This window comes from Symphodus melops, assembly GCF_947650265.1.
Source record: "Symphodus melops genome assembly, chromosome: 15".
Classification (NCBI taxonomy): domain Eukaryota; kingdom Metazoa; phylum Chordata; class Actinopteri; order Labriformes; family Labridae; genus Symphodus; species Symphodus melops.
In genome coordinates, this window is record NC_136705.1 from 19,928,464 (window position 1) to 19,949,042 (window position 20,579).

General features: G+C 40.2%; 1 protein-coding gene across 2 annotated transcripts; it reads right to left on the reverse strand.

The window, feature by feature from the left end:
• Positions 1-1,453: 1,453 nt before the first annotated feature.
• efemp1 (EGF containing fibulin extracellular matrix protein 1) lies at positions 1,454-19,305 on the reverse strand. Of its 2 annotated transcripts, none has more exons than XM_079362542.1 (11): positions 19,093-19,305; positions 18,424-18,528; positions 18,221-18,266; positions 17,792-18,082; positions 6,432-6,554; positions 6,170-6,289; positions 5,355-5,474; positions 5,125-5,244; positions 4,179-4,305; positions 3,901-4,093; positions 1,454-3,372 (listed from the first exon to the last, which is right to left on the reverse strand). In XM_079362542.1, the coding sequence occupies exons 2-11, from the start codon at positions 18,502-18,504 to the stop codon at positions 3,211-3,213; spliced, it is 1,383 nt and encodes a 460-aa protein (XP_079218668.1). In that variant the 5' UTR covers positions 18,505-18,528; positions 19,093-19,305; the 3' UTR covers positions 1,454-3,210. The 2 variants fall into 2 exon arrangements, with proteins under 2 accessions (XP_079218668.1, XP_079218667.1); XM_079362541.1 differs by having other exon boundaries at positions 19,083-19,305.
• Between the last annotated feature and the right edge of the window lie 1,274 nt (positions 19,306-20,579).

The following is a 20,579-nucleotide window of genomic DNA, read 5'->3' on the forward strand; positions in this document are numbered from 1 at the left end:
ATCCTCCAAGTGGGCAGCCCAGGTTCATATGTGACCTTTGGCTCCTTTCCCGCATGTCCTCCCCCACTCTCTCTCTCTCCCTTATTTTTGACTCTATCCACTCTCCTGTCGCTCTAATAAAAGCACAAAAAAGTGAGAAAAAACCCCCCAAACTATAAACATGAAACATTGTTTGTCAAACATTTTCATGTAAAATTGACCAAAAGGCACACGCCCCACAAACACAGACGAGAGGTCAAGTTCAGAGAGCGACTCATTCAGACAATCGTCTTCTTCTTTCTCCTCAAAATCCAACATGTTTAACACCCTGAAGGCACAACAGTAGGCTTACTCAATGTTAACATGTAAAAATATCTAATCTCAAAGGCTTTATGGCAGTTTACAAAACTGGGGGTTTCCTGGTTGGTTTAGCATTTCTAGTCTGCAACAGCGTATGTAGGCTGAGGAGATTTGTAATGCAGGTGGAGTGCATGCAATCATTACCTTAGGGGAATAACAAACCTGACCCCTAGATTTCTTATGCAATACAAAGAACAATTACTTTACTGTACATGAGGAAATCTCTATTTGCTTTCTGACAACAAAACAGTGTAACTATGATTGTTTAGTACTAACATCTCTTTAAGATATCTGATAACAGATGTCTGATAACAAGTTCAGATTAAAACAGTTGAAAACGAGGGACTGTAATTGCATCACTGGAGTATTATAGTGAGGTGATGACATGGGGCAACACAAACTCAATTTACTTCACTTTCAGGAGTTTTCTTTCTTTTCCAAGATCTTCAGTTAATGATCTTCATTGTTTCCCTGAGTGGAATATTGATAATGAAAGCAAGAACCTGAAAATGCGACTCTTCTTGTGAAGTTCGGCACATGGGTGAGTCACAGAAGAATTGGGTGAGCAATGTTTTCTCCTCGGGGTTGAATCATGCACAAACAGCAGAAAACACAGAGTCCCAATGAAGATGGGGTTAGGGGAGCTATGACACATCATGTATCATCTTACAAGTCCCCACAGTGCTCCGACTAAAGCTCTACACGAGCAGAATGATTGAGTAACAACTTACCATAAAAACCACTCCCTACCAGTCTCACATCTAAATAAGCCGTGTGTGTGAGTGCGTCTTTATGTGTGTGCAGGCTTCACATTTGTCCCTCAGCACACTATATGACTACATCCCCTCTGGAGCTCTTTAAATAAGATAGATATGATGGCTAGGGCATCATGTTCACTGCATTTATCATTGCTATATTCCGATGAAATCATCCTCACCTTTTCCAAAAAGCACGGAAAAATCTGCGAAGCATTTCACACAAGTGCTGCAATTTCAATTCAGCTGTAAATGGAGTCAGATCTTGTTGCAAGGCTGCCCTTCAGATAAGAATGTTTGACACATTATTTTTTCTCTTTTCTTTTAGATATATATATATAAAAAAAAACAACACCAAGCCCCTTTTATCCATGAAATTTTATTCAACAACATAACTTTTGCTCTCAGAGTACAATCAATACAAGATACGTATAACAAAATAGACTTTAAATAGAAGTGATAAACATTAAGTCATTTTAATGAAGGAAGTTGACAGTCTCGATAAGTTTAGTGTACATTGTTTACCTCTAAGGCACTATAGCATGCTCACTGCTGTAATCACATAAAAGACCAAAGACATATAAAAAAAAAAGTGATAATGTTTTGGTTTTCATGCGGTTTTCAGTGCTGTGTGTCCACAATATGAAGTGTTTCAGAAATACGCCAGAGCAGACACGTGGAGTCATGAAAGGCAAAGCAGGTAGTGCGAGATTTTTCATTCTGCCAAAAGTGTGGTGGCATTGTATTAACACTTTAATAATCCCCTGTGTCGCACATGAACCAGCTACAGGGGAAAGAGGTGTAATTATGTTTATCACGCAAGCCAGCCTGGTGCCAGTGTGACTTCTATACTGGGACCAACATTAGAAAGCTGTTCCTCGGGAGAATCAAAGTGGCACCAAAGAGAGGTTGACTGGCAAAGGTGTGTTGCGAAAGCCGTCACTTCTCTGTAAATGCCTCTGCGACGCAGGGATGGGATCACAGAAACACATAAAACAGCTCGACCTCCAATAAAACTCTTTCTCACTCTTTCCCTTTCTCAGTGGTTCACACTTTGACTTTCTTGCGTGCATAAAGACAGGGACATACACTCACAAACATCCATACACATACACAGATTTTTTTTTTTTTTAGCTTGGTATGTACATGACTGTACTGTGAGTACTCTGACGCTCTTGGACTCTCTCAGACAGGTTCCTTCCCTTTACACTTCTTAACTGCTCTGGACTCCCAGGAAATTATTATTCACGAGTAACTCTGTACAGAAACTTGCACTAACAGTGTTGCACAGCAGCTTTATACTCAACATTTACCAACAGAAGCAATGATTTACATGGTCAAAAGCTGCTCATACTGGATATTCATCTTGTACATTTCTATAAAAATATGATTTCCCTACAACAGATAGCTTCACTGATGTACACAGATTATAGTAAGTCATTTCTGTTTGTAGTAAGTGATCATTGTACATAATTCTACATCACAGATCCATCACAGATAGGAAATGTGTCCACTGGGCCACTTTCGCTGAGTGCCATCAGTAGTTTTTTCTACGAAAGTAGAAAAAAACCACTTCAAGTGAGATCGCTGCTCCCTGCATCTTTCTTATGTTCACTTCAGACACTAAAAGTGAGACATATTTGGACTAAAATATAACCATATGTCTTCGCTGATCCTTTACTGTACATATGTGCTATTGTATGTGTGAATGCTACAATTATGTTACATATACACCCTAGTCCTGCTAGCCTACTTACTAATGGTCCATTTTGCTTTGTAAACTGAAGTTTTTTTTAACAGTTTAAAACTTGTCAGAGAAGGTTTAAGTGCTGTTCAAACACAAAGCCTGATTTTTCAGAAACTACAACTCTTTATTGTGATGCATCCCAGGTCCTCGAGAGAAAAGATGCCCAGTGGTCACATAACAGTGTGGACTTGTCTGCTACAAAAAAAAGCCTATTTTACTGCTGTGCTGCTTTATGAGTCTGGCTGTCAGCCTATGTTATATTTTGTATGCATATTGTATGAAAATGAACAGTATGTTTTGCTGGCATCATTTGTTTTACACTGCTGTTTGTTGAACCAGAGTTATTTAGGCCGCTGGTAATTGCGGTGCTCAGAAGGCGTACGGCCCGACTATGATGGTGAGCCGCAGCAGTGAGTTGGAACGGTAGTTCATTGACAGATGTTGAGTGATCATCTCCAGATCCACCACATACTCCCTGGGGCCAGTCAGAGGCTTGGTTAGCACCAGCATGGCGCTCACATTGCTGGAACGCTGCAAGAAAATAGGATCACACAATATTTAAGTATGTTTCTTTACAATTTACCAGTGAGAAGATGTATTTTGTTTAAAGCCAGGTTGGAGACGATAGCTTTAACATATTAACATATTAACTTGGCTATGAAACACCAGCATGTTAAGCACTGTCACTGGCATAAGCAACAAGCCTCAAAGAGTCGTTTCAAACGGTGGGGAAAATATTATTTTAACTAAATGCTAAACAGCAACACGTAAGCATGGCATAGCATGAGTCTTCAGTGCTAACATTACTGACATCATTACTACTGTGTTATTTATTATTATTATTATTATTATTATCATTATCATTATTATCATTATCAGCGCATTTATCTTCAGCGCAGTTTAGTTGTTCATCTCTGTTTATTAGTTATTTTAGTCTTTTATTTGACAGGAAAGCTAAAGTGCTGGAGAGAGTAAGGGATGACATGCAGCAAACGGTGGGTTTCGAACTCGCGGCCATTTGACGAGAAACAAGAATCGATACATGGGGCGTTAACTTACACGCAGGAAAAACTCTCCTGCTTCATTGCCAGCTTTGATCCTGAAGGTATTGTGTGTGTTGGCGTAGATGTTGGTGGCCTGAATCTGGAAGACGTCCGCTGGCACCGTCCGCTCTGCCTGGATGCTCATGTATTTGTAGACGATTGATGGAGGAAGACCTGTGCACTCTGCCTGAGACCTGCAGATACAGCGACTGCAAACACACAATTAGAATCATCTAGATAAAAAAAGCTGCTTTGACTACAGTGAAATTTAAGTACCTGATAATGTTTACTTACTTTTCAGAGGTTTTGACATAAGGCGCCTCGCAGGGGTTTCTGGGATAACAGCGGAAACCTCCATAATAGTTCCAGCACATTTCATCATCTTGGCAGTTATGGGTCCCCGTCTCACACTCATTTATGTCTGGTGATTGGCAGAGAGACAGAGAAGGAGAGAGAAAAAGTACTGAATAGTCAAAAATAATATTGGATTACAATGCTCGTGTCCCCCACATCCAAAAAAGACAAAACTCTAAACGCTTCATGACATAGAGCTATGAAAACACGGTCAAAGTTCAAGAGGAGTACCATTTGGGAACAGTGTTTTCAAATTGTAACTTTATTTCTAACAGCTGTGGAGATGCAAAGAAACACAAGAGGGAAACCTGCACATTTGTTGTTGAGGGAAGCCCCCAATTCAACCCCATACAGGCCTAACTGCTGTGCTTTTCCTGCTGCGTGATGAAAATAACCCCATCAAACGTGCCCCAAACCACAGGGCTATTTCTGGCACAGCAACCTGAATTCATCACCAAAAGGTCCCTTCATGGTTCTCCCTGTAAAACCTGCACCTGACTGAGGGGGGAGAGGAAAAAATAACAGCTCCGTCTTTGAGCAAGCACCGGAGATTCAAATAAATCCACTTCAAGAAACCATCATCATGCATATAAATTCACAGTGGTGGCAACACAAAGTTGCTTATCCTTTCCACTTTTCCATGATACCAGGCTGAGAGCGACTTTCATTCCTACTTGAGAGGTAGAATAAGGATGATAGCAAAATATGATTTAGTGATCTTCAAAGAGCCATTGGAGACAGACAGGAGGGTTGGAGGAAAAGACAACTTTTTTGTGAGTATGAAAACAGAGAAGAAGAAATAAATCAACAAATCAACGAAGGATGGATAAAGGACAGATTTAGGGAAGGATAGTGATGAAGGATAGATGAAGGAGAACTTTTGTACCTTGACACAACCTGTTTCCCTGGAGCTGATATCCATCAGGACATTCACAGGAGTAACTTCCTGGGCTGTTGATACACTGGTACTGACACATGTAGCTGGAGAAGCTGCACTCATCAATGTCTGTACAGAAAATATGAATACACGTAAATATGAGGGAAAGAAATTTAACAATTCTTTGATCTTACAATGTTTTTGTCACTACGTTTTTGAGTGTTTTTACGTGTATTCACCTTGGCATGAGACAGAGTCCTGTGAGAGCTCGTAGCCCTGGTCACACTGGCAAAGGAAGGAGCCAATCAGGTTGTAGCAGTGGTGCTGACAGGGACTCTGCACATCACATTCATTCACATCTGGAATGAAAGACAATCTTTTACATACTAATGATTCACAATATAATAATTGAACAATTTCAGATTATAACAAATATTTAATGTGCCTTTGTCTATCAGCCTCTTTCCGACATGTCTTTCACAGCAATTAATATGAACACAATGTTACCATAACAGACCAGACAACACAGTCATTACACATAATGTGCTTTTTAATTGACTCATTTATTTCCAGTCTGCAGATCTGGCCTTCTCACTACAGATTCAAGGTGGGTAAATAAGAGACACAAATAAAAAGCAGGTTGAAGGTTTTTGATGGATTGCTAAAACATTTAGATATAAACTGCTCTCTATCACAGCATAATAACGTCCTTAAGCTTCAGCTGAAGATCTGCTGTGTGGGTTCTCGTGATAGGTGAAAGTCTCAAAGCGAGAAAAACACTTTGCATCTTTAGAAAAGTCGGGAAGGAGCGAAGCAAAAACAAACACTAATGTTGCAGTGTTACAAAAGAGGAATGATGTTCGGAATATCGAAATATCACGCGATCCGTTTACGTGCAGCATGCTGCAGGCTGTGTGCCAATAACAATCAGTAATAGTTAGCAGCGATTGAGTGATGTGTGATCACCTGTATCAGCACTAATACAATGTGTCTTATTAGCTTGGTCAGAGCTAACTGATGCATTAAGCAAAAATAATTCCTTTAATTGACTTACCCACACAGCTGTGGTTGTTGCTGGCCAACTTATGACCTGCGTTGCACTCACAATAGTATGAGCCCTGTGTGTTCACACATCGGTGCATGCAATAGTGGGTCAGGGCACACTCATCTCTGTCTGCAGGAACACACAAACACATACAGTTGACTTGTTAATATGTGGGATGTTTAAAAAAAAAAAACCTTTACATGGGCTTTTTTAGAAGCTCAACACAAGTGTTGATCAGAGAGAGAGAGAGGAGAAAATGTATTCTGCTCACCTACACAGTGATCTCCATTCCTCTGGTAACCTGGTTGACACTGGCAGATATAGGCACCTCTGGTGTTGTAGCACGTTTGGTCGGGTCCACATGTGTGTCTACCTGTTGCACATTCATCTATGTCTGCAAAAAACACACAGGCAAAAAAAAAACCCACACTGAGAGGAAGCTGCTTCAAGTTAATGCCTTGCGTGTGCAGGAACATATGGCAGACAAAAGCAAAGCAACATGTCTGGGCTGTATGTACTCTGTGATCTGTGATGTGTGAACTGTTTTCAACAAACAGTAAAAACGTGTAATCACTGACACCATCACATCACACACATGGGCATAAACACACATGTTCACACAGAGGGCAGGCGATTAAATAAAGAGGGCTTTTATTCAGCAGCTCCGGGTGCAGGGGAAACACAGATCCTATCTTCTACAAACAGGACAGCTCCCTAAAGGGGGGAGTGTGTGTGTGTGTGTGTGTGTGTGTGTGTGTGTGTTTTAGAGCTAAATAGAACTCAACTGATAAGTCTTGCGCTTTCTACCTCAACGCCTTGGTTTCTCAACAGATATTAATCAACCCAAAAACTCACAGATCTGGACACATGCACTCCCTATCTCTCATCCTATCATTAAAACATTCTACAACATAATAACTGGAGGGTTGATAAGGCATAAAGGAAAAAAGCTTCTGCCAGAAAGACGCTACATGTTTAGTAAGGTTAATACAATACGTACAATAATTAGTGAAAGTGTTGGGACCATGAAGTATTGTGAAGAGTAGTGTTTAAACCTCCAAAATAATATTTCTCCCAAGTTGCAACAAAAAAAGTACTTTAATAACAGCAGTGAAAATATTCTCCTTTTTATGTAAATCCAAAAAACACTTGTCAATTTTGGTTTGGCTTAAATTTCCCTAAACTCCCATCTTTCTCTTTCTCCCCCACACACACTGCAAATATGCCCATACTGTACACGTTCATCCCTGTGGGCCCAGCAGCAGTCCTCTTGGGTGGTCTGACACAACCAATCATATGCAGACAGCCAGTGGGCATCAGTTTAAAAGCATGACAGACAGTTATCCTCAATACCACACACAGAAAAGGAGGAGGGGAGCTATGACTTTTTTTTTTTGTCTGTTGAGACATTCTCAACCAAACTGGAGTGAAGAACCTACAGTTGCACAGAGATAAATGTCCATATTTTCCAACATCTTGTATACCTACACACAAACTAAAAAGAAAACCCAACAAAAAATAAACAGAGAATAGGATGCTAATGGCCAATGTCATTGTTTTTTCTGCATAGTTACGCAGGACAACCTGCAGGTTTTCACCTACCCAAATCTAGTCAGTGCAAAAGTAGTTTTTTTGCTCAATGTTTAAGTGTTAAATATACACAGATATTTTTTTGGCTATTGATTCTGGTTTAATTTGTGTATGCATTATGTTTTTTGAATAGCTAATTAACGGGATTAACTCATGCTTGCATTTTACTTTCAGTCAGTGCAGCCACATTCTCCATCTAAGGCAATCCAATCTTATTTTTGTTATTTATTCTTTGTTGCATCATTATTATTTATCACCAGCTCATCCCATTCATACCAATCCACTGTACCACTGCTGTATGCCAGTCCCATAGTCTACTACAGGATCCAGACAGAAGGGAAGCTATCTTCACTCCTTTGAGGAAATAATGAGAAGATTGCTATATTGTGCTTATCTCTATGTTCACAGTGATAAGATGGACTCCCTATGTTAGGGACACAAGCGGGGCTTTTCTTAAGATGAGAGACAACAGGTGCAAGACACATACAAAGAGGAATGCACAGACAAGGCTTGTTTCTCACTGACCCAGTAAGTAAAGGACAGAGATAAAAGCAGTGTTGATCTGAGAAATCTACACTCTGATGTGGCTTGAAAGACATCTGGGAGAGTGCAACAGCAAATAGCAACAAGAGCCAGAGAGAAACCAAATACTTTACAGCAGAAGAAACAAGCCTTTGGAAACTAACCCACCTGTCTGTTAAATAAAAGCTGTACATCTCAGGCTCTGAGAGTTACCTAACCTAAGAGTTAACCTTTTAGGTTGAACATTTTAGTTTTTCCAGCTGTAAACAAAGTGTAAATAGAGTTTAGGAAAGAATCAGTTGTGCATATACTTTTACAACCAAAATGAATTGTTCTGGGTTCACCAGGCTCTCTGTCTGTCTGCATGTCAATATCAGTTCTGTCTGAAATCATCCCTTCATTTATCAGTTCATTGTAAATACCAAGTCTCATATGCTAGGGTACTGCCATTACTGTACTAAGCATATACACATATATCTCCTACACCATGACAAAGGAGTTGGCCTCAGACATAAGCAACACCAGCTAGATAGTTTGTCAATTTCTTGAGTGATTTTGACATCATCACAAATCATGACCAGAAAAGCATGCTATAAAACGTTATTCTCAGAACTGACTACAGAAACATGAAGCAAAGGTTGACGGCTGAACACACAGAGATCCTTGCATGACATAATTGACACTAACAATGATACAAGTTCTTTAAGTTAAGTTCCAGAAATCTTCTGAGTACCTTTGCCTTGTTTAATTTGATACAGAACCAGTGCACAATCCAGAGTAGATCTGTGTTCATAAAGGCTTGAATGAATGCCAACATTTAATTAGACTTGGGGAAGCATCAGTGAGATCTTGTAAATAACAGCCACACCTACTTACTGGAGAATGTAGGTGATTCATTGAGACTGGAAATGCCCTGCCCTCTGGCACTAGATTTTGAAGTCTGAGATTCCTATGTTCCTGATGCTGCAACAGTGTTGACTGTGATTCCACTGAAATGTTACGGTTTTCCTGACAGAACCAGAAGGAACATGTTTTATTTTTTAATCTTTATTTATCCAAGAAAAGTCAGATTGAGGTTAAAAGCTCTTTTTCAAGGGAGTACTGTAAAAAAGTTAACTTTCTTCAGGCATGCCATGTCTTAAAATATATCAGTAGCAATGCTAGTAGGCCAATGTTAAGCCAGTTTCCCATTTATAACTTTAACCCTTTTAGTTTTGTGTAAAAGGTTTAGCATTGACAAAACTTGATGAGATTGTTTACATTTTCACACGTATTTGTTCAAAAGCAGAACTGTGTACATTTTACTTACAACCTTTGCTATTCATTCAAGAGGCCGCTTCTTAACTAAGGAGATTATAACGGCATTCATTCGCTAGTTATTGCATATTTGTCCGTCCTGAGTTTTTGTACTGGTTGGACATACAAAAGTCATAAGTTTCAGGAGATTCTTGGGAAAAAAGTTTCTTCTTTTTATTTTGGCTACATTTAGGAAAAAATCTAAAACCAGTGCTTGTCAGAATATGGCTTCAAGATTTTTCCATGAATCAGCTCTTGATAGCAACATTTTTGGGCAACTGATTTACCAAAAAGGTGCACTTGACTTCAGCTTAAATAACCTGCCATTAGTCCGACAACTGTTCATGACATGCACCAGAAGTCTTCTACAAAAGATGCAGAGACAATAAACTGCCATGGAAAGAAGATACTGTATATGGCCAACTACAAAATATTTGAATGCAAAGAGATGCCTCTAAGGTTGTTCTGAGTATGGAAAAGCCAGAGTCATCCACATTCCCCTCAAGAAAGCTTGGAGAGAGCTAAATAAAAGCACATGTGCTGTATGGCATCCAAAGGTTCATTCACGGGAATATCTTGTGGTAACTGCTACTTTGTCACTAAACCTTTAAGTAGCTGCCAACACAAAGTTCCACAAGAGTTTGCGTGTGTACAAGTGTGTGTAAGTGTATGTGTGTTTGAGTACGGGTGGGGTGTGAGGGCATCCCACACTGGCTCGATCTTGGGTCCCATAAAGTTCCCTAGCTTACAACATGCAGCAAAGTCCTTATAGTTTACATGGGAAAACAGATTTTATGTGACAAGCCATCAAATGTGATGATGTGTTGCGTGTGGAGGAGAAGTGACTCTGTTCTCTGAAGTTGTGTTTTTTTAATTTAACGCAGCTTAGAAGTTTCTTGTAAGAGCGAAGCTGCGGTAACATGACAGAGGGAGATAAGACTGTCCAGCAGACGAGTGGAAGATCTGAAAGGAAAAAATGAGGAGAGAGGGTGGAGGGTCCTTTTTTTCAAACAAAAAAGGGCTTTCTAAGATTTGAAGTCAGATTTACAGCCGTGTGTGCTTATGTGATGTCAGAGTTAAAAACTCCTTGCTTTTTAGGGAGATTAATTCTAAATGCCTTGTGGGAGTTGGGGGAGTGACGGGGGATGGCGGCAGCTCAAAGAATGTGTGTGTGTGTGTGTGTGTGTGTGTGTGTGTGTGCAGACAAATGGGTGTGTGCATAAGAAGTCCTGTTTGAGGTGCTGGAACATTAAATGGTCTTTTTTTATTTTACAGAAAGCGGGGCTGCAATATGAAGAAATGTATGTTTGATGAGTATGCACGTCCAAAACAGAGACTGAAAACAGTTTGGCCTGAATTCAGAACAATGTGTTATTTGCCCCAGATTTATACTGACATGATAGGGCTTGTTGTAATTATCACTTCTGAGCATTTAGTCTTGTTTTCACTGAACCACAGTAATGGAAAGCAGGAGCTGTTCCAAAGAACAGTTGGAGCCATCCTGCTGTTGGACAGCTTCTCTGTTTCCCTCTGATTGTTGGATAATTCAATCTTTGGGAAAGCAGGGGGCAAGAAGTGTGATGTTAATAGTCCATAAAATTTCACAATGTCAAATTTATTCCCATGTCATACACTAGCACATGAGCATTCGGCTCTCCTCAACCTCAAACACCTTAATATTACCCCTCAAGGAAACTCTTCACTGACATTTTTTTCTGCAGTTTAGTTTAAAATACATCTCAGGACAAATGGCAATGATAATGTTTCCCTTTCAAAGCTAGTTCCAACACAAGAGCAGATAAGAACTCAAACCCTCTATTTCTATCAGTTTTAGAACCTGAAACCTGAAATATTTCCATGCTCTTGCTTTTTGTGCCACTCCCAAGATTCCCCTCTCATCACTTGCATTGTTCAGGAGGAACAGGAGTTTTTAGTAGTGCTGACACCCACAAACTGATTTGTGAGTTTGTTCCACACGTTTGTAAAGGTCGGGCAGAGTCTTGACATTCTTGAAAATCCATCCAGTGTGCCAGCTACATTCCCCACTGATAATAATCCTTCCTGTTACACTGAAAACATAAAAAATAAAGTCCTGTTATTCAATATGAAGAAGATCAATCTATCCGCTCACTTGACATTTCATCAATAAATATGTAGCCATTCAGGGCCTTAAAAGCCAAATGTAGAGCATGAAAGGAATGAAACCTTTACACACAGACACGAAAGAGAGAAACTATGAGATACAGAGACCCTGAGATTGCATGCAGTGTCAAACAGCTGAGCGCAATAGTGATTTATAGCAACACTGTCCCTTTCCATCATGAGGTAAACGGAAAGAACAACAAATAAGAAGAGGAAGCAGCTGGACGTTACACAGGCACCGACCTTAGACAGAGAATAAAAACAACAACGTTAAGCAGAAACACTAAGGACGTAAAGCTGCTTCCCCCCCTCCAGCCCTCTATGCCATCATGTGTGTGATGGCAGGGAGTGTGTAGGTGCAAAACAAAAGAAAACACAACGCAACACAGGGCCAGGATGGGCTCACTGCAGAATGGTTGGGTTAAATTAATACAGTCTGAAAGAAACGTATATATATATATATATATATTTCACTCTAAAAATCTTTGTTTCTATTTCGATGTGGAACATTGATCTGGCATTAGAGATACTAATGTTAAAAAAATACATACAGTTCTAAGGAAAGACCATGAAAGACATTTTTCTGTCAGCAGCTGAGGAGTTGCAACATCAACAGGTTTTCTGGCTCAATTTTCAAAATGGAAAATAAGTTTTGAAGCCAAAAATCTCAGCAAAGTTGATTCACAAGTAAAACTTGACCAATACAGTATGTACAAGACAATAAGACATCTGCAGACATAAAAGAAATCAGTGTGGAGAAAGAATTGGTCAGCGAAGTATGTAATGGAAACTTTGTTACATAATCAACACAAATCTGGCATTTCTCATTGCTTATGTTTTAAGATTGGCAGTCACTAATGATAAGCTGTGAGATCGTATCAGATGCTGACGGATCTGTCAAGTTAACAAGTCAATCTTGATATAAAACTATCCAAAAATCAGGATTTGGGTTGAGTTAATAAACTTTTAATTGTACAAATATTCCAGATAATTTAATTTAACGAAGTTATGCAATGGTTTTAAATTTTCTTAAATATTGGAAATGTAAAAGACCGTCAGCGTAGTGTCAGCCTGCTAACATGTTCACTAGCTCAGCACACAGTGTTTGCAGGCTAACATTTTGTTATAAACAAAACATGTTATAAACTAAAGTTGAGGTTCAAGAACTGGAGGGAACATGAAGTCATTTCCAATTAATGATTGACAACTCATTATTGTGTCTTACTCCATTCAAATCTCAATTTCAAGAAACACATCAAGAAAATGACAAAAACTATTCAGTATAATATGGCAAGTGTTAGACAGATTAGTTCCTCTCTTTCCACAGAGGCTGCTAAGATATTTCTGCATGTCCTCATCTTCTCACAGATCTCATACTGCTTCACCCTCCCAACAACAATCAGGCCTTTAAAATCTTTGTACAAATCTTGGACAAAAAGCCATTAAGGTATCACCATCACATTTCAGAGTATTTTCAAATCTGTGTACAGTTTACACAAATTTAAAGGCTTAGCTCCTGTTTGTGCGAGTTTGTCTGTTACCATGCCGCTAGCTCTGTAAGGTCCACCAGAATAGCTTCCACATGTAACTGTTTCTAACTCTTTTCAGTCATATAAAAAAAAAAACACCTACAAAAGGTGTATAGCCTCCTACATAAGGTAAGTACGAGAATAAAACAACAACATGAAACTCCACCCAGGTGGCGGTGGCTCAGTTGGTAGAGTTGTTGTCTCTCAGCTTCAACTCCTGCAGCATATCAAGACATGGCACTTAACCTTGAATTGCTCCCGCTGCTTCATCAGCAGCTTCTGGCCAGGAGCGCAGGTGACATAACAGCAAGAAGCAATATTTGCAATGTTAACTCACCACACATATAACACATAGTAAATTAGCGACAACAACTACAGTAAAAAGATAACGCAAAACATTTACCAAAATGTCCAGAGGGTGGCAAGGACTTTCTGTGACAAGTTCCATGAGAATTGGTTCCACTTCAAGCAGGCCACAGTGCTAAGCTATCAGACACATCTGAATCGCTCAAAAGCAACTGAAATTCGAAGCCTTAATGATGCAACTGTGGTTGTTGAGCTGGAGCTGCAGTGTAGCAGGTGCAATGTATGATGTACGGTGAAATCACAGGGCACGAGGACAATCTGACAGTGAGGCTATGCTGATACAGGACCTTGGAAATCATCAGTCTGAGAGCAGCTGAAAGATGAGAGCTCAGCCTGTAATAGGAGGGTTCAACATGCACAAAGGCCTCAGATGTCTTTTTCTTTGAGTAACCCTAAACAAAGATGGTCAGTTTTCATCAAGCGAAGGCTTTGATTTTGATCCCACCTCCTCCTGTTGTGCAACAATATTTCCGCAGAAAGTTTTTTGATTTGAGATCCTTTATACCCGGCTCAAATCACCTCAGTGTTTAAATGTTCCTTCCCTGTTCATGCAAATCTGTGCTGCTTATCTGCCGGAGAAACAAACACTAACATGATAAGATCTAAAGGAATTTCCGGAAAAACTTAAATTGCCTTCTGTGTATCCTCACATCTTTTTTCCCATTGTCCTCTAACCGGAAAAGACTGGTGGCTGGGGCTTGTTTCTTCAAGTGCAAATGTCAGGATGAAATCACAATACGGGAAGCTCCAAAGAACAAACTGTAAAGGTCAAAATCCTCAAGTTGTTCTTGTTCTTGCTCTCTACATTCCTGCTTCTCAGAGATCGATCCGATGCTTATCTGTCAAGGTGGTGAGTAATTCCAACCATCACAAAAGATGGGAGCAAACGGAAAAACAACAAACCAATGCTGACATTCCAGAGATATCCCTCCCAAGTGCATTGCATCTGCATGGAAAAATGTTATTGCATGCGCTTGGCCTTGTATCGGAAAAGTACACAAGTTCTCTGTCACACAGGGGCCTTTATCGAACATACTTTAGGAGAGATTTCCAGCCTCTGTAGGTGAAGACGTCCAGACAGAGCTGAAATTAGTCAGGCATGTAGGTGGTAATGTGGCCAACATGACCTCAGGAAACCAGACAGGTAAACAGGGATGGCATGTCTTTTCATGCCCCAACACTGCAGTGAATGAGTGTCTAATTTAGAGATGAAAAAATAAACAGGTTGATTAAATATGAAGACTCAACTCTTGCAACAGACCTTGCGAAGTGTAAAACGTGACATTATGGGGACGTGGCATAGAGGCTAATGTACGGAGGCTGTATCCTCCAAACAGGCGGCCTGGGTTCAAATCCGTGCTGTGGCTCCTATCGTGCATGTCATTCCTCCCTGACTTCTGACTCTGTCCACTATATAAAGGGTGTACTTTTAAACATAATTTGACTGTAACTGAAGATACAGTCTTGTACTTCTTGTCAAATGTAAAGACTGATATGTATCCTTTTTGACGGACAACCGGGGGGTGGTTAGAAGCTAATATCAAACACAAGACTGCAAAAAGGCATTGCACAATAAAGTATCTCTCTGTGTTTAACACAGCAAAGTGTGTGTGTATATGTTAGGAGGGTTGGGGTAGGTCATGGAAATGTGAGGCATCATTAAGTTGTCACACATACATGAAAAGTTCATGGTTTTCTCTGTGTGGTCGAGCTGGAGCAGGCCGCCAACGTCCCGCTATGTGTCAGTGCAACAACAGACTCTTAAGCTCGGGTTCAAACTCAGGGCCAAAGGGATTTATAATACATTTCCAAAATGTCACCAAGGACCGGGAACGGATGTTAATATAAGGGTAAAACTATCAGAATGACGTGTTTTATGTAATATTTTGTGGGTTTCTTGCTTGGAATCAGCAAAAAATATGAGTAAGAAAAGCAATTTTTCTGGAGAAACTGTTTTTATTTTACAATTTCAGATGTACTCTGGAAAATTGGTTTCATTTTTTCCAGTACATTTAGCTGATCCCTCTTTTATTCACCACACACTCAGCAGTAAGTCACCCAAAACAACTCAGCAAAAGCAGCACAACCCATGACGTTGGTACGACTTGGCTTGGTCAGTGCTGCTGCTCTTCTGTGGTTATTTAGTCAGTGTCAGCCTTCATCCTCCCCTTTACCCTACCTGACTCTGCACTCCAGGTTTCCTCTGCAGAATGGTGAGTTAGCAAGGAAGGAGCCTGATGTAAGCGCTATTCGATACATTGAGGTTTCCCCCCCAAGCAAATGGGAAGTCCTTCACTAGCAAGATATGTGGCTTTGCAGAGCAGCCTCTTGTGTAGGTCCAAAAAGAACAATTGGCTCATTGTGACGAGTCAAAGGTAATGACAGAGAAACCAGAGTGATGTAAACAAAGATTATATCACCCTACCAGAAAAAAACAAACAAACAAAAAAAAAACACCAACATAACGGCACGAGACGCCTTCTAGTTAAAACCCAAATCATTTCAAAGCTTTAAACGCTGACAGCAACAGCCTATCTTTGTTTGGCCCATGCACTGCCGTGAATGAATAAGTGTTTTACCCCTGCCAGCCTGCTTATGTGGTTACTTCAGCTGATATGCTGCCATGTTTTACACCCTAATAAAAGCTAATTGGTTCCAATTCAGAGAAACACATAAAGCGCCTCACACGGATCTTAGCCCCAGGTGTAAAATCAAACTTGTTACTTTCACTGGGGTTGTGTGACCGCAGGCCTCACCACACAGTCACTCATCACATGTGGCTGCCTATTGACAATCGTTTCAAACCACCAAACATGATGTATTTTCCTTTACATTACATTTTCTGTGCAGAGATTTTACCCTCAGGTGCAGCTGTGAACATCCAGCCCAGCAACAACCAAGGACACCAATGTGTGTTTGTGGCAAAAATGTATCTTTAAACCACTCCCCATTTGTAAAGATCAAAGTGTCTTGCTGAAACACAGGATCACACCCACACAATCTTGCTTAGCTACCACAATCCCAACCTAGTCTCAGAGAACCCCTCCTGTAGGTGTGAAGGCACAGGGCTTGCCACAATGTGAAAAAAACGCTCTTCAACCAACAGACTACCTCAACACCAAAAAAAAGACAAATCATTTATATCAGGAAGAAGCTGGTCCCAAAAACAACAAGCAGAGCTCGTAAAATATGGCATGACAGAGAAGGTTTCAAGACATCAAGCAGCTATGTGTTGTTTAACAATGGATGGCTGTCTGAAGTATGGATGAATGGTTCACATTTGGCGCTCTGCTTATTGAGCCTTAAAAGTTGTTAGCAGGTAATTGTGAAATAACTGCCAAGCTTTGCAAGTGACACATTCAGACACAGGTTTATATGCAGCTGCAGTGCATTTGGAGAATTACAGTACAAAAAAAGCACATCAGTTTAATGCTCTGTAATGAAACTATGTTTCATTGCAATGTCCCAATCAAAAATAAATGGAAAAGGACATTTGCATATAATGTACAAAATAATATAAAATACGAAACAAACATGGTTACCTTTTCAAGTATACGGCAACATATCAGAGTACTTCCTGGAAGCTATCAAAGAGATCTGAGGTCCTCAAAACCTTTTTCAACACCCATGTAGCACTCCATGCATCTGCTTGGTATAAAGATATCAGCAATACACCGGCAATGCACAATTCTGATTGGCTCCAGAAATCACCTGGTGAATTATCATCATTGTTGGGTGACAATATTCATGCACAACTGTGTGATGCTAACAGAGAATGTAATGGGAGTCAAAGCTCACAAAATGTCGGCAGTGAGTGTTTTGCCATCATGTATATTCAGCATGTATATTTTGTAATCACACTAGCTTTGGGGGAACTCGTTTAGGTATCAGAATTAGTATGGAGTGGACAAAAATGGTATTGGAAAGTAACTTATACAAAAACATTGTTTACAGTGTAAACATCAATTTTCAGTATTAACACAGAGTCCAATTTCTCCCTTTTAATAGCTTGTCAGCATCCCTCACTGATATGAAAAAACAAAAAAGAAAAGGCTGTCTATGTGTGTTAGAGCAGTAAAAACAATTAAAGGATGTTTCTGAGGGTACTTTAAAGATACAGTGGATCATCTTAAAGGCCTCAGAGAGAGGAGGTGGAGTGATTGTCTACCTAAGGGTCTGATCTTACCTCTGCAATGGTTCTGGTCATCTGCAGTGAATCCAGTTGTACAGCGGACTGTCCGGCTGGACTGAGAGATTCTCTGATCGCCTGAAAACACCCGAGGGAGCGGCGGCTGAATTGGTAAGGCGGGAATGACAGGAGGGATGGGAGGGACAGCCTCTGGCAGAGACACCTGCTCACCCTCCTTGCTGATGTAGATGACGGCACTCTTGGGGAGACAGAGGTACCCACCAAAGTGGTTGATACACTGCATGCCTCCTTTGCAGGCATCGTCTAACAAGGCACACTCATCGATGTCTGACACAGGAGGAAAGCCAGAGGGAAAGAAAGAAAATATTGTATACACTCAAATTGTTTTAACTGGATTGAAGTAAATGTTCCGTGAGGCTGACATGAAAACAGATGAAATATGAAGACATTGTGAAACTTTTTTACCTTTGCACTGCTCTCTGACTCTGTCATACTCATAGCCTTCTGTGCACTGTGAAGGACAGATGACACAAAAAAAATATGTCACTCTTCTTACATGTCACCACTTGCAAAAAACATAGAAACACAAACCTTGAGTTTTACACCATTAAATGAAGATGTACATCACCTTAATGCAAGTGATGTTAATCAAAATTCTCCTCACTTACCGTGTATGACACTGGCTCTTCAGCCTCCTGAGAGAGGACATGTGTGAAAACCGCACAAAGACAAATGCAGATACCCAGCATGTCGACCAAACTGTCGGAGCAACACTGTAACGAGAGGCACTGAGTGGATAGGAGCGTGCAAGATCATTTTTCACTTGACAAGCCTACATGTTTTAATACCAGTTATTACATCATTGATGGCATTGCTTAACGAGTCCCAACTTCTCCCACTGCTGGCGTGATGTTTATGTTGGCGGCGCTCCAGCTAAATCTGCGACTTCAACAAGGTGAAGTGTTTTTCTGCTGTTTTTTCTCCAAAAGGATTAGTGCGTAATGCGCGTAAAGATGCGTGCGTAAACATGCCCCTTGTGTGTCAGGGAAAATGAACGAGTCAATCAGCCGCCCAGAGGTCGTACTAATTCAAAATCTTCTCATGCAAAAAATAAAAAAGATCCAACATGTCCAATGCAACAATATAACTGGGTTATTTTTTTAATGCTACCTTGTTTTTAAGATACGAACACTTGCTACCGTGCAGTAAGTGAATTATATAATAATTAACTGCGCATTTTACTCACTTTATCGACAAAAGCAACTATTCTGTTGTTGTTATAGTAGTGTTGAAGAGAATTCTTTTTGTGTCTTGACTTGCGACGTACCTGCGATTACCTGTGGATTTCCAACTCTCCTGGCGTGCTTTAGAAAAAAAAAGGTCCCCGATTGTTGATGTCTTTGTTGCAGATCCGAGTGTGTGTTCGCGTTGTGGACTGATCTTGGGGTGGATGATAGGTGATGTTTGTCGGATCGCAAGAGCACTGGGGATGAACATGCGGATCGTACAGTATGACATGCTGGGGGCGGTGAACCGAGCAGGTTGAGCTCAGTGTTCGCCTCTCACCGGCATGCAGTAAACCATCAGATGGAGGATACACTGGCTCCCTCTATGGACTGGCTGATAATGTTGAAACGTTCTGCTTTGCCATATTGCCAATAAAGTATAAAACCTCTATTGGTATAAACCAAAATAAACAGCTTTAGGCCTTTGGGTATCTCTCCCCGTCTTCGTTAAAAGAGAGAGAGATGATTATCAAATTCAGCAATTTGATCGCATTTACCGTGTCAGTGTTCATTACCAGACACAGAGAATAAAGAGTTAGTTTTTCCTAATTTTAATGTGACTTAAAAAAAATTCTTTGGCGGGATTCGGGAATAACATGCTTTTTGAATGCTCAAGGCCAACACTTTGTTACTCCAAATGTGACCTTCATGACTGATGTTACATGCGGTCCCTTCTGTGCTATAAGGTGCCTCAGTGCCTTTATAAATTCTCATGTACAGTATGTGTGCAGCAGGTGGTAAAATCTAATCATGTGTTGATGGCATCTGTCTGTGAGCGCTATATTAGCCTCTAATACATTTTATGGTGTTTACAAGATGCCTGCACTTCAGGAACATCTGCTGAGATTGGCATGGCTTCCAGGATTTCCCATGGGTAAAGAGACTAAGTGATTGTGTGTATGTGTGTAGGCATGTGTGTAAGTGTGTGCCAACAGCCTGCTGATATGAGGGGACAGAGACGGACTTGGCAATGCCTCTGAATTTTGACCTTTGATCTCTCCTTAAAGGGAGTGGATGGCAGAGGATGGGAGAAAGATTCTGTATGTTGACACATCCTGATGTGCAAGAAAATATTTTCATCTTTAGCCAGAATATGTTGTTTATGAAGATTCAAATGTAAGTTTTAGTAACCTGTAACTAACCTCTAACCTGTTGACTTTTAATCAGTAATATTCTCAAGTTAAACCTATTTAAAATGTTAGAGCAGATAAATGCATCAGCGCAATATAATTACACTAACATCCATTTGCATCATTGCTAAATGACATGAAAAACCACAAGAAATCAAAAACAGTCATGGATGACCCCAAAAACATGCACAAGGTTTGACTTTTCACTAAATGTTTATTTTCTTTACAGTTTCACAAAAAAAATAGTGACATAATAAAGCGCAGATAATAATGGAAATGTTTATGGGGATTAATAGATTTTAATTAGAGATAATGATAGCATATTTACAGGGGGGGGAAAAATCACAACGGCATGCCAGCGGTGGGTGTGTTCAAATAAAGTGTTTAAAATGGGCTTAAACACAGTGA